Raw genomic sequence first — 15,305 nt, forward strand, 5'->3', positions numbered from 1 at the left:
AAAAATATCCTTCGTTGAAGGTGGGATTGAAATATAAACAATAGGAAAGGTATAAACTACACTTGGCATGTTTACAAGATACTCGCCTTTTATTCATGCAAAATGAGTGTATGTCTCCACCCTGTGTGTGAGAAGGAAACAGAGCTTCAGAGAGTTTAAACTGAGAAACTACAGCTGGGTGCGAATGTATGATAGCTATTTAGAACTGTTTTCTAAAAATATTGGAAATTAAATACCATGATAAAAATAATAAATACATTTAATATATTATCCATATTTCATGCACTTCATTTTTGATTGTGTATAAAATTACCATGTTTTAAATTAAATATAATATGATAAACTTATTAGTGAAAGTACAAATTGCTTCAGATAGGTTCGAACATTTTCAGTGCAAAGTATATATGCTTAACCTATATAAAATAAATTATTTATTTTTTGAGATAACCTATATAAAAAAAATGTGGAGACTATTTACATTTTAATTGAAAAATACTAATAAATTATGAAATGAATACATCTATTTTGTCGTCGTCAGTTAAATCATGCGCTTTGCACATTTTAAACGACTTTAATTTAGCCTATATGTTAATCTCTTGGAACAAACAAAAAACAAAACAGCAATGAAAACATGTAATGATCTGAAATAATTGAAATGTATTTCTCTCTCTCTCTCTCTCTCTCTCTCTCTTTGGCAGCTAATGTTAGTTTGATCTTGTGAATATGTAATGCCCCATGTTCTTGTGGCCTTTAATTAATAAAGCATAAAACAGCTAAATCCTGCGCTGTCAAAACACTTTCTGTCGCTAGATGTCATTAATATTCTAGATATAGAATCAATTAACATGGTGTCTAGAAAGGTTAGTATAGCCTAGGCTACAGCCTATCTTGTGTTTATTCATCGTTTTTACTATAGCATTGATATCATATTTTATATAATAAATTCGCCTGCAAAGATAATGTCAGAGCTCTTTTAATTATGACGTCTTACTCGAGCCACACAGAAATCTTAGTTCATTCCATTTTTACTATGATATATTATAATCACTGCTATGATATCATAAGTTTGTAATACATGAATGACTTAAATTGCTATTACAAGCAGTAGATAAATGCTGAGGCTATTGAAGGTTTTGGCTGCCCATGGTAATTCCTCCCCTGTTAATGAGTTTCTGACAGTGCCCTTGGGACCATGCACCAACAACCCACTATTGTGAGTGGACATTATCTTTCCTTTGAAGCCTAATTGCTTTTTCTTCTCAGCAGAGCAGGATAATTTGGGATCAATCCCATTATGTGTTTTCTGAGGAGAAGAACATACTGTAATCTGCCTTTAAGTTGTCAGGAATGATGATTAGAAAAAGAAACAGCAAAATGTAAACTGAAACATGAGAAGATAAATAAACATTGTGCCATTTGTGATTAACCCATAACAGTGGTAAAATCATAACAAAATATGAAAATAAAAACCCATGTAGAAAAAAACATTCTTTAATAAATAGTTAGGCTCAGTGCTTGAAGTGGGGAAAAAAGGGCCAATTTTAATAAACAATAATTCACAATGTATGTATAGTATCACAATCAAACATTAAACGTTTTCAATACAAAATAACACAAGTCAAGCTGCGAGACTAAACAGGACCACAGGGAGAAATAACCTTTTCTTTTACTGTCTATGGAAATAACAGCATAAACTAGTTAACAAAAATTAGATTTCTTCGAAAGATTGATTACATAAATATTATAGTGGTATATCCACTTTAAAAACGTTTCACAATTTCAAGTTGTTTTGATGCTTTCCAAAGATTACAAGGCCTGATAATTAATATCTGACAGTTAATAGACTGAAATTCTGCATATACATATATAGATTTGCATTGATATTAGAGTTTTAAGAATTTATTTTTAAGGCTTTTAAATACTTTAAATTAAGGCATGTCAAATACTTTAATTAAACAAATTTGCCAAAATCAGTAAGTACAGTCTATCTGCAAATAAATTATTATATTAAAAATATGATAAAATGATAGGTAAAAATTGATAGCCTCATAAAAGCGTCTGCTAAATGCATAAATTTAACTTTTTTAAATTTTAATTTTAATTTAAAAACGCTTAATTTGATTATAAAAGAAATCACTGCTTTATTTGTCCTCAGATTAAATATAAAGGGTCTGTTAATTTTTCTTTTCTTTTTTCTTAAACATTCCTATATGATTTTCTACTCTGACTCATACTTAATATTATTATTTATTCTCTGGACTTTCATGTTAGTAAATGTGATTTATATGGTGAGCAGTGCATACGAGGGAAAGAATAGCATGGCGCAGCGTTTTTTCAGGCTTTGTCTTCTCTGAAAAAGATTGCATGTCGTTTTGAATTGAGCTTTCCACCGTCTGATACCATCCCAGTATCTGATCTAGTGCACGCGTCGACTCATCCACTCAGCAATTGCGCATGCGCGTCGGTGGGCTCTAGAGGAGGCTCATGTTGTCTCTCCGCAGGAATGACGAGCCTCGATCCACTCTTCGTCGACAGGCACGCGCGGACAGGGAGACTGAAAATATTCATTTGATGGAAATAAAGAGGATACGATCGATCAATTCCGAACAAACACAGGAGGACGTCGCCAAACTGGACATTGTCGAGACAAAAGAAGATTTCTGAAGGACCTGTCCTCTTACACTCCAAAGCTGACGTCTCCTGTATGAGTGTATCTACATATCCAGTGGCAAATAATTTTCTAGATGTGATGTGTGTCGTATTTGTCAACAAACTGCGTGTAATAATGGCAATCTGATTATGCTTCGAAGAAAATGACTGATGCTTTGATCGAAAAAACGCTTAAAATGTGACCGTTCCAGTGAGCCTCGATCCCTCCACTTTTTGTCGGATTTGAGGAGGCGTCCACTGGGAATCAGGGCAGTGTATGTGTCTCGTTTTGGAGAGAGGAGGGAGTGTGCGCGCTGGAGCTGTCCTTTCAGAACCACACACACACATCTGCCACCAGCGGTGCACCACAAGCCATCAGCCTCGCACCTTCTCCGGACTTCATGGTGCGGAGCCCAAATTCATGACAACCTCTGCATTCATTTAACGTCTTTATTTTGTCATTTTCTCTTGGCATCTGGAGGCAATCCCTTATTCACCTGACAAGAACCTCAAGCGCTCATGAAGCGATTTCCTGCAGTTGAGCTGCCTTTGCGCACCTGTTTTTCTCCGTACATCCTGTTCACTCTCTTTTTTCCGTTGCCTGACAATTGTGCACATGCATCCTCCGGGACTTTCAGCGTTGTAATGCCTGGCCCGGGCTCGAGACATGCCTAAGCGACGAGATGGGCCAGGGCGACGAGAAAGACCGTGTTGTGATTAACGTGGGAGGGATTCGACACCAGACCTACCGCAGCACCTTGCGCACTCTCCCCGGCACGCGTTTAGCCTGGCTTGCTGAGCCCGATGCCCACAGTCACTTCGACTATGACGCCCAGATCGACGAGTTTTTCTTTGATCGCCACCCTGGAGTTTTTGCACATATTCTCAATTATTATAGGACTGGCAAGTTGCATTGCCCCGCTGATGTTTGTGGCCCTCTTTATGAGGAAGAACTGGCCTTCTGGGGCATCGATGAGACAGATGTGGAGCCCTGCTGCTGGATGACGTACCGGCAGCACCGGGAGGCCGAGGAGGCACTGGACAGTTTCGGTGGAGGGCCAGCTGAAATGGGCAACGATGAGATGGACACAGAAGGTTTAGGTGATCCAGGGGATGGAGACGAGGAACTTGAGATGACTAAACGCCTTGCCCTCGGCGACTTACCTGACGCAAAAAGTGTAGGGTTGTGGCAACGTTGGCAGCGTCGTGTTTGGGCGCTCTTTGAAGATCCATATTCCTCTAAATATGCAAGGGTGAGTAATGAACAAGTTTTAAAGTAGAAGCACCGCTGTTCACTGATGGTAAGCAAGTGTTGTAATGGATAACAATAGCATGCCAATATTAAAATCTACTTGAACTAGCTTAAAAGATTATATATATATATATATATATATATATATATATATATATATATATATATATATATATATATATATATATATATATATACGGTATATTATGCAATATATGCAATTAAATAAATAAATAAATAAATTAAAAATACTGTACATATCTTTTTTAAAGAACTGTTAAGATATAAAATAAAATGTGGTATTAAAAGGCTGAGATTCTGTGAAGCCACATCCAAATCACAGTAGTTTGGTAGGAGTCATTTTGTCATGATGTGACGGCAAGAAAAAACATAATACTTTTTTTTATTATTTTTTTTTCAGTTCAATTACTTTTTTGAAATGATAGTTACATGCATGTATATATTTAAGATGCAATGCAAGCTCTTTAATTAAGTTTTTATTGGAAATGCTATACATAATTTTTAAGCTACTTTTTTAAAAATGGATGAAATATGCTTAAAAAAGATAATACAGAAAACTTGGCTTGTGTATTTTAATATAGTTTTTAAAGGACCTCTCCTTTTTATAATTTATTTGAAAAGCTGATCACAATGTACAGTTGCTTTTGTGAAAAAACAACAACAACAACTGGTTGTCTATATATTTGACCGTGTTTTGATGAAATTATAAGTCTTGCATTTCCTGTAGCATTGTTAGCGATACATCAAACTGAAGCAACTAAATTGGGTCACCCTGGGGAAAACATGTGCAGTCATTCCAGGCGTCTTGCATGCAGCATTGATCGACAGCTCCTCTGACTGCAATGCTGCTGTGCCACGCACAGTGAGCTCCCTTCCCTGCCGCAGGCGTGCTCGTGCACAAATTAACCACTCTGGGAGAACATTAAAGAGAATACATAACGAAGCAAAGGCTTTACTTTATTCATGTGCCCATGCTGCTTTGAGATAAGACACGCAAGGCCGATAACATCATATTGCTCAGGAGGTCTGAGTGACAGCACTTGAGATGCTAGATGTGGTAAACATTTTTTGGTCCTGACATACTTTTACAGTGGGCATAAGGTATTGAAATGTGTACAGCAATTGCTGAATTCTGAAGCTCAAACAGTAGAGCAAAGCTCTTGCAATAACAAGGTGATGGTTTTGATTCACAGGGAATGCCAGAACTGATAAAATGTGTGTCTACCTTCAATACAATGTTAGTTACTTTAGATAAAAGTGTCAGCCAGATGGGGTCAAGAGGATTTTATGCATTCTATATGTCAATTACATGCAAGGCCAGTCTGGTTTGGACAATTAAGAGATTGCCCTGTTTGTTTTATGCCTGTTTAATAGGAATAAAATGGACCAGGATCACTGCCAAGATTGCACCCTAGGCTACTGAACGCTGATAAACAAGTCAAGGAATGTCGATATACAGTTAGAAGTAGAGTGGATTTATGTCTGAAATCAATGAATCATATGAACTTTTTCTGTGATTAGAACAAGTTCTCAAAAAAGAGGGGAGTGTTCAAGTGTGCCATTACAGAAGTACACATCTTTTACTACAAGAAACATACATGACCATACAGTACCAGTAGATTTTTTTGTCCTGTAATTGTAAAAAATATTCAAAAAACGTTAACTTTATTTGCTATTTAAAGATGACACGGTTTGACATTTGTCAAATATCACTTCATTTGAATGATGAAAACACACCAAAATATTTTTAATAATGCGGCACACAATAATATTTAATTGCATATGAATACTTTGCCTATTATTAATGCCATTTCCTGACTTGTATATTGATTATTAATGTGATGAAGTGTCTGTGAAGAGCTCTGAATCAGATCTGAGCAAGTCAGCCTTATGGCATTTTTAGTGATCAGTGAATCAGCTATTCAGCACATCTGAATTAATAATAAAATAAAATAAATGAGTCATACATCTGAATGAACTGCAGGCTTTACCCAACACACAATGGACATGCCTCAGACAATCTTTATGTTTATTGTTTCTGCATGTGAGGGAGCAGGAGATTGAGAGACAGAGTGAAATAGAGACAGAGCTGTTATCCTGTTGTCATCAAGCAGATGTTTGTCCTGGTTCCCAAAGGCACCTGATATTTTTATGTCCTTGGCAGGCAAGATGCTGTATTTTCTGTGCATGTCTTGGGAATAAGTTGTCATGGCAACGCTTTCAGAGCTCTAATGAAACTGATGAAAGCTGGTCTTCCTCCTGAGATGTCAGAAAACATGGTAAACTTCTCTTGGGGCTTTCGGATGATGATTTGTCTGTGTATATGTTTGCCCCGTGTCAGTTACTTTATTTTGTAAATCCATCATTTAGTATGAAGTTTTGTTTACGCAGTGACAAAATATAAGCCAATGAATGAAGAAAACACTGGAATGAATAAAAATCGTCAAGCTTGTTAGAGAAAGTGGGAGCTGTTATGAATTCCCAAAGGTTTATCTACAAGTTTGGAGGCTTATAATAATATACAAAAGAGGAGACCAGGCTGACTGGGTACATGAAACTTACCACATACTCACATAATAATGGGGTAAATTATACAAATAATAAAGGCTGTTTGCTTAAAATATGGCCCATACTCATGTGTCTTTCCAGTTGTGCCATGCAATATTCCCATAATGTCCTATTCTCCCAGGAGGCCGTTTAGGCCATTACATGCTCCAGTGTGCCTTTCCCTGTACAACAACAGGAAAAGTGTTGGTAATTAATGCACTGGTCGATATGTGAATGCACCTGCTGGCTCATTCCTGGATGAGGGAATTGGCATGTCTCCCAGACTTCCTTTCATCTCCCAGGCTCTCCCAGTGGAAGCCCCAACAATGTGGGATGTTGGAATGGTAGCTGAGCAGTGGTTAAGGTGATGGGATGGGTTAACAGTGTAACTATAAATGTAATTACATGCAGGTATTTTTTCAAATTTAAGCACAATGTAAAAACATGTATGTACACAATACATACAATGTATTAAAAGATGAATTTAAATGTAAGTACATAGTAGTTAAAGCCACTTAATATAAATTGCGACCCTTGGTTCCAGAATAGTTGACTGGATTTCCGAGATGTCAGTGTTTGCGCTTAAAAATAAATGGGTGTTTCTGGAGTGTAGAGTGGATTATGTGATTGGAGATGTCTGTCGGTTTTCAATTTGTTGCCAGTGTTGAGGATAATGCATCACAAGTAATGCGAGATAATGTAATCAGATTATTTTTTCAAGTAACTAGTAAAGTAACTCATTACTTTTTAATTTACAAAAAAAATATCGGAGTTACTTTTTTCCCCATTTATTGATTTAAAGCTCTCCTGTCCCCATGTTGAGAGAAATCGGGAGTAACTTTAGTATTAGAATAAATGTAAAAATGCATTAATTCATCTCACTCACTCAAAAAATTATAAATAAAAATTCCTCAAAATGAATAAAAACTGTTAAAATATCCTTTATGGATTTAATCTAATTTTATTAACCAACTTGCTGGTGACCTTCGATGATCCAATTCAACCATACTGGTAAGGAAAAATTACACAGTATAAACTAACATTTCTTCTTTTATTTTATTGCTGAAGAGTGTTGAACTTTCTTCTTCTGCGTTCTACTGTACAGACGTGAATTTTCATTTCCTTCAGCCTGAGGCTTTTGGTGTGAAAGGGCTGTATTTTAAAAGCAAACAAGCAAGCCCAGCCCAGATTTAAGGAGTAACGCAAAAGTAACATAATGCATTACTTTCAATAAAAAGTAACTAAGTAATGTAATTAGTTACCTTTTTAGTAACTTTCCCCAACACCGTTTGTTGCTACTTAAATCTTACATTTCATGAAGCACAGTGTGAAGACAACTCCATGTTGTCCTTTGCAGGTCAAGCAGCTTGAGAAGGGTAGGTGGAAAAATGAAACCAAATCAAGGCATTCTGGGCCTCTTTGTATTAGTCTTCAGCCATGGTCCGCTGTGATGAGTTTGTTGTCACAGCAAGATCACATGATCTCCCACCTCTAACTCTTGTTTCTGTACCTGCAGAGAGGGAGGATTCACACATTATCACCTTCACCTCAACAGACTCCCTTGAGCCCTAACCCTGACATTCTCACAAAAACAGAGCAGAAAGCACATAATCGCTCACTCCACAACAGGACTGTCCTACCTGCCCCTCAGCAGATCTCAAAACAGCCTAATTTGGAACAAAACAGGTTCTTTGATGTCTTGTTTTTGCTCCTCATTTAAATGGGTAATGTTGACTGTTGGAGATAGTGAGGGGCAGACTTTCATTTTAAACTTGATTATCTTGAACAGCATGAAATCTGAAAGATGCTCATCAAATTTATTTGGTTGCCATAGAGATATTAGAAGGGGGTTTGGGAATAATTTAGGAAAGAAAACCCACCACGGAGAAATAATCTGTTATAATAACTTCCTGTAATTATAATTCTTATGAAAGAGACATGGTTCTTCAATTGTGTTCCTGCCTGGGCCACAGACGTCAAATCGAGAAGGTCCTCTCCTCTTGAGAAAAGTATTTTTTTTTTTAATCTGTCCTTATTTTTGAGAATGTTAATCCACATAAGAAAAAAATGGTCTTACACTATACAGAACTGCAAAAAAATTAAATAATTTAGATTAACTGTGGACAACTGCACAAAGTATTGATCCTCTGTATGGAAGCATATTCCGGACTATTTTCAAAAGGAATTGCAAATTACCTCTGACCTCTGACTCCTCTGATGTATCAGTCAGTGCAGTGACTTCATACAAATCAATCAAAAGGGCATTTAAACATAACTAACAGGACTGAATTAATCTGTGGGTCACCATTTGAGAAGGTTTTTTTTTCCACAAAAATATTATGTAGCACAACCATTTCCACAATAATTATAAGAACTGTTTATTATGTATTTTTAATTATTCCTGAAGGATGTGACACTGAAAAATTCAGTATTGCAATAACATAAATTACATTTTAATATAAAATAAAACATTTAAATGTTAAAATTGTAACAATATTGAACAATAGTGATGTTTCTACTGAATTGTTAAGTATAAATTCAAAACATTTATAAACATTTAGCAGATCTCTGTATACTCAACCATGGACAGAAACATCTCTCTCTCTCTCTCTCTCTCTCTCTCTCTCTCTCACACACACACACACACTCTCTCTCTCTCTCTCTCTCTCTCTCTCCCTCTCTCTCTTTCTCTCTCACTCTCTCTCTCTCCAAAAGGTTAGGCACTGAATCAAGTGACTATTTTTTGTACCTCTTGCATAATCATCATAATGTGCATAATAATATTATATATGTCACATTATAAGTCAAGCACACCATCTGTTATAATAAACTGGGATTTTTTTCGATCAGGCCAGGCTATGTGTGCTGTGTTGGGTGTGTGAGGACTGTGGGTGCCAGAGCTTCAGAAACTTGGTATAGGGAGCATTCAGGTATATAACAGGTCCCTCTGGGTCATTAAAGGGATAGTTCACCCACAAATGAAAATGTGATGTTTAATCAAAATCATTATAAATTCATGTGTAAAGACATGGATAGATCATTCTGTGCAAGAAACTGAACAGTATTTATATAGTTTTTTACCTTTGATTCACCGCAATGTTAGATCTGTCCTAAGCAAGTTTGCGTCTTCTTCTTCAGCCGGCGCATGTCGCTTCTTCTTCTTCTTGCTTTACGGCAGTTTGCCGACTTATAAGTGCATTATCTCTCAAAGGGACCATTGACACTCCTAATTAAGATTACAGATAGAGTGGCAATGATCCACTTGACCATGGTCCATATGAGCTGTAGGGTTTAATTTGGTTTTGACTGTATATGTTTTTTTTTTACTCTGAAAACCGTGTAGCCCATTGACTGCAATTATATAACTGACAGACTGCAATGGTTTGGTAAAAATGGTAAAAATCTTTTTTTGTCTGGCTGTGATTTAAATGGAAGGGGACCTAACTGATGACTGGTCCAGCTTTTAAATTAAACACATCAGCTTAAACAAAATATATTTGCTCTCAGTGTAGTTCACAGGACAAAAACTCCTTAAAAACATAATGCTTTGATCTCTTTTGAGTGTAATGTCTACTGTAAGCGTGTGTTCTTTCCACCTTATTTTTAACCTACGAGCAGATTTGGCCATATTTAACTTCAATGTGCAAGGCTTCCTGTGTTTTCTGCATTTATTTATTTTAGCTTAAAAAACAGTGTTATGCTGCATGATGTTATTAATTGTTATCAGTTATCAGTTTGCTATTAGATTTATTCTCATAAACACACTGATTTGTAGGCCAAATAGTTTGGCCATTTACCTCACTTTGTTGTTCTTCTATTTATTTAACAATTTCGACCAATGAAAATAAAGTCTTGCACATTTACAAACAGCCTTGAAAAATAAGGTGGATAAGTGCTGAAACATATAGAGACAGAATAAGACACTGGGGACATATATTAATGCATTATTATTATGTATTATTTGTACATGCACTTAACTGGATTTATGTAATATATTTTTTATGTAATATAAGTCAGCATGAAAAAATTTAACAGGACTGGAAGAGGTTTCCCATGGATTCATTTTTTTTTTATTATTATTATGGAAGGCTTTTCTATCTGCCTTGTGGCCACAGGCACATTTCTTTAATTCTTTCTTTTGTTCTCCTTAGTATTTATTTCCATCTCTGTCTCCCTAAGTGAGTCATTTGTTTAAAAGTTCATTTTCATTATTAATGGTACAACTCAAAGGTTATTCCCTTGGAGACAGTAGTCCAAAACACTGAATGCATTGGAATAGTTATAGGGCAATGGTAAGGATAGTGATACGTCTTACCCTGCTCTCATCGAACTGGCAGAAGATCCTTGAAGTGAGACTTGCACAGATTCTTGCTATGTTAATGCAGAACAGAAGTCAGCCCCAGAGGAAGCCTACAGTGATTAACATTAATTAGATTGCAGCAGCTGAGTAAAGCCCATGCTCCCTTAATTACCGGAGAGAGATAGGGTGGAGTACTTTGACACAGTGTACTGGCTATAACCTCCGGCATGTTCCGCTGAAAATGATCTGCTGAGAAAAAGAGTAAGGTATTTCTTATCATGCAGAACATTTAAAGAAAAAAAGAGCAAGCACCATTTACTGCAATTCACACATGCTGTCCCATTCCTCCTAATTTTTAGGACACCCTGTGATTACCGCTCTCCCCGACTCCATCTCCTCCAGTTCTGTCTATGAGCTGTAAGTAGAGCAGGACACCCTTTTAAAAAGCTGCAGGGCAGTGGCTCTAGAGACCCAGCAACTGTGAATAGCCTTGATACCATGGGCCACTAGAATTGGGTGTTAGACATTCAAACTGGGGCACCCAGATGCGAAGAGCTCTGTTTTTTTTTTTTTTTTTGCTGTTTTTTTTTTTTTGTGGATTTTGCTCAAGGCAGGTGGAACTGTATTTAAAGGGCACCTATTATGCCCCTTTTTACAAGATGTATTATTATATTTGGGTGTCCCCAGAATGTGTCTGTGAAGTTTCGGCCCGAAATACCCAACAGATAATTTATTATAACAGCTGGAAAATGTCATTTTTTGGGGGGTGTAAAAAAAGGGCTGCAAATGAGCTACATCTTCCAGCCCCTTCTCCAAAAGAGGTCTTAATGTATGCACACAAATATGGTTAAAATGCTGATCGCTGAGAAAATGGAGGATAGCATACAACTGCTGAAGGTGGAAACTGTAGCAATGCAGGACTGTCAATCAACCCTGTGGCCCCGCCCTATGAAGTGTGACGTCACACTGCAAAATGGTAGGCCTATAATGAGACTGACTTGGTTTAAAGGGGATTAAAAAATGAGGAGTGGGTGGATTTTTATCATTGTAGGGTAGAACTGCCAACACACATTTATGTTCAAACACCATGTAAAAGTGGATTTTACATATAGTGCCCTTTAAGCTCAAGAGGCTTTTGCTCCTGTGCTTCCAAACAGTTTTAAAAGCATAGTTTTTAAAGCATAGATTTTAATTTTTTGATGATTGTCATCTTATTGCACAAGCCGAGTATCATGATTATAATATTAAAAAATTATACTAAAACATTAAGATATTTTCTTAATATTAGTTAATTGTGCAGGTTTGGAATGACGCGAGGTTAAGCGTTTACTTTTTTGGTTAACTATTCATTTAAAAGTATGTCAAAGATTTAGCTGCTGAAAGACTAACTCAAACAAACATACAGTATATGTTGTATTTTAATTTATTATTATATGAATATATTATTAAGTAAAATTGAACTTTGCATAAAATCTGCAAAATAAATATGAAATTTTCAAATAAGAGAAAAAATAGTTTTAAAACAAACCTGTCTATACCAGTAATAATTTTCTAATCTAGCCTTTGAATTCATGGTTTATTTAAAGTCCTGTTTGATCCTGAAGGGAGATCCCAGAATAGAACAAGACATTAAGCAGAGCTTTAGACAAAGCACACAGAGAGAGCTTGGGGTATAAAGTGCTGCTGCCGGGGCTGGAGAAGAGGCTTCATGGTGAGATCTGTGGCAGCGTATCTGTGAAAACAGAGGAAAATAGCTGATACCTTTCATTTTAATGCACTCTAGTTCTAGTCAGAGCACTGTTTGATGGTCTGAGTTTTGTCCTTTGTTCCTGTGACTGCAGTAAGCAATGAGTTCACGTGATTCCCAAACAGTCCAACAGGGCTAATTCATCTGTTTGAATACAGAAAAAAGAAAAGAATCAAATATCACAGGTAAACAATTGTGCTGACAAAGTCATTCAACAGTGCATGAACTGGTCATTTAGATTCAGCCACCTGTCAGCTTCACAGAAATGAATGTTTAACGGCCATTGAGGGGTGACTTATTATGCATTTAAGCCGAAAGGCATTTGTGTAAACAAGATAAGATAGCTGATACCTTTCTTTTTAATGGACTTTATGGTATGCTGACTCGTCTGCTTCCATTGCAGAGTAGTCTGACCACTGTCGATCGGCTCACTTTATTGAGGAAGGGAAGGACTGTTTTTACTAATAAGCGAGGTTATATGATTCTCAACCAAAACAATACAGCAGCAGCAATTGATGTGTTTGAATACAGAGGAGAGATAAAAATCATTGTCACAGGTAAACAATTGTGCTGACAAAGCCACTGAACATTGACATTGCGTCTCATTCAGCTTATCCACCTGTCAGCCAAACAGAACTCTACATGCAACATTATAGGGTGAAAATTGGTACTTGAATGGTACTCCCAGGAATGTCCCAAAATGGATCTTTTAGTGTTTTTTTATGCAGCGTTAGTGTTATGATAATTCCTAGATGGAAGATGTTTTTAGCTGCACTTAGACTGGTTTGCATTCACAAGCTGCACTATGTAATTTGGCCACGCAAATAATTCAGACTGAATCAGACAGTGTTGACCTGTTCATGTAAAGAGACGATTATTATGTATTTCATTAGCAAACCCATTAAAGCTAATGGTTTTAAACAGATGACAGACAATACAGGACTTTATTTGACTTTATCTAAAATGTGGCATGTGGTTTGTGGAAGTCTGCTGTTTGTGTTACTTGTGTGATTATGAGCATGTCAACATGATATTTAATAGTCAAGTGCTACATGCAAACTAAATCTTGAAGAGGTCATGCCCTTACGAAAGGAAAATATATTTACCAATATATTTCTTAAAATATATTGTGATATATTGTAATATATTATTTTCCCTTTTTGTTTTCTAATATTTTATATGTTTGAATACATTAAATAATATATTGATGATACATATATTATATAATATATTGCAAAATATACAAATGATTGCCGCTTTCAATATATTGAAATATATTGGAAAAATAAATATATATAAGAATATATGCCTAATATATTACATGATATTTTCCAATATACTGCAATATATTTTTGTTTAATAAGGGGAGGCAGAAGCCTTTGTTCCTTATAATAAAATTTTATTAATTGTGGAATCATCATAAACATATACCATTTGCTGAGATGTTCCTGTGTTTTTTTATGAATCATGGATTTAATGCTTGTGCACATGGATAAATGCATGGTATTGCTCTGTGTAGAAAGACATTGTGTGATCATTTGTGTTGATAAGAATTGCCCCATTAATAATTATTTGGACAATGCTGTCATTTAAGATCTAATGGTGTCAACGCAAACAGATACCAAGCTGATGAATGACAAACCATTAACTGGATAATTAGCTGACTGACTTCATAAATCTGTTTACTGTAAATGTTAATTTAGTACTGCGTAAACAAATCTACACAGACCCTATTGCTTCCAAACCAGTAAAACCATGCAAGCTTCAAGGTGATGTTAATTTTGTGCATAACCAATTCCAACAAACAGAATTGCAAAATACCTTTTGGAAACAAATATTATTCTAAACTAAAACTTTGCAATAAACAAAGTTTAAACACATTATTGTTTTTTTATTTGATTAGATTTTTTATTTTTAAAAAATGCAAAAATTTGAGAGATTTGAAGAGGTCTTTGCTAGCCAAAAGGATTGCATTTAAAATTTCTTTATAACAAACAACAAGCAGTTAAAATCAGAAACAGTGACAGGAATTTAGTTAATGTATCCGGTTTCTGTTTGCATGCTTTTTAAAAGACAAAGCACATTTGCACTTAGTAGTAGTGGTTTTCTCTTGTGGATCAATATTCACAGCATTTTAAAACACAGGGTGTGTCCCTGTGCATTACACAAAGTGAGTGAGAAAAGGCCTCTTTACACCATTAAGATAAGTTGGATTTGCTTTTAAGTTTGGATCTACCAAAACACGCATCTGTCTCATTTCATTCCCTAGTATTAGAGGCAGCTCAAATAATGTTGCATTTCTTGCCATTCAAATAGGCAGTCCAACCCCAAATTCACACTGTTGTTGGAGCCAGTGTTGTTATGTCAAGCCCAGCAGGCCACTCAAACAAACAGACTGATCATAGAGTAATGTTCCTTTCATATTCCAAGTATCTTTGGAGCTGTTTCTCTGCTATCCATGAACATGCACACACACAGAAAACCCAACAAACCAGACCAAAAAGTGTCAGTAGCATTTTAGGTTTGACCGCTGATTGAGAGGAAGCCAAGGGAGAGGCTGTGTCTACATTCTGACAGCAGAGTGTTGGTTTGGGTGTTTCCTGTGACTAAAACAGTAAATATTGTGCGGTTTGTGCTAAGTGCTGTAAAAAAGACTGTGAGCCAAGGATAGTGATGGAATAATTTTAAATCAACTGCTCTCAATTTGTGTAGCTACAACAGGATTCTTGACTATAATCAGTTCCAAGTTCATTATGAGATGATGACGTCAACTTAAGTAGGCCTAACTG

At 36.1% G+C, this 15,305-nt stretch overlaps 1 protein-coding gene across 5 annotated transcripts in view; it reads left to right on the forward strand.

The window, feature by feature from the left end:
* The first annotated feature begins 2,442 nt into the window (after positions 1-2,442).
* LOC127962636 (potassium voltage-gated channel subfamily C member 1-like) overlaps positions 2,443-15,305 on the forward strand; it is a 35,441-nt gene continuing 22,578 nt past the window's right edge. For 2 of the 5 annotated variants that reach the window (XM_052562256.1, XM_052562257.1), the window contains exon 1: positions 2,447-3,902. In XM_052562256.1, the coding sequence (XP_052418216.1) occupies positions 3,333-3,902 (570 nt within the window). In that variant the 5' untranslated portion in view covers positions 2,447-3,332. Of the gene's footprint in view, positions 3,903-15,305 lie in introns of all 5 variants that reach the window. The other 3 variants (XM_052562260.1, XM_052562258.1, XM_052562259.1) reach the window with 3 other exon arrangements.

Source organism: Carassius gibelio, chromosome B7 (genome assembly GCF_023724105.1).
Source record: "Carassius gibelio isolate Cgi1373 ecotype wild population from Czech Republic chromosome B7, carGib1.2-hapl.c, whole genome shotgun sequence".
Classification (NCBI taxonomy): domain Eukaryota; kingdom Metazoa; phylum Chordata; class Actinopteri; order Cypriniformes; family Cyprinidae; genus Carassius; species Carassius gibelio.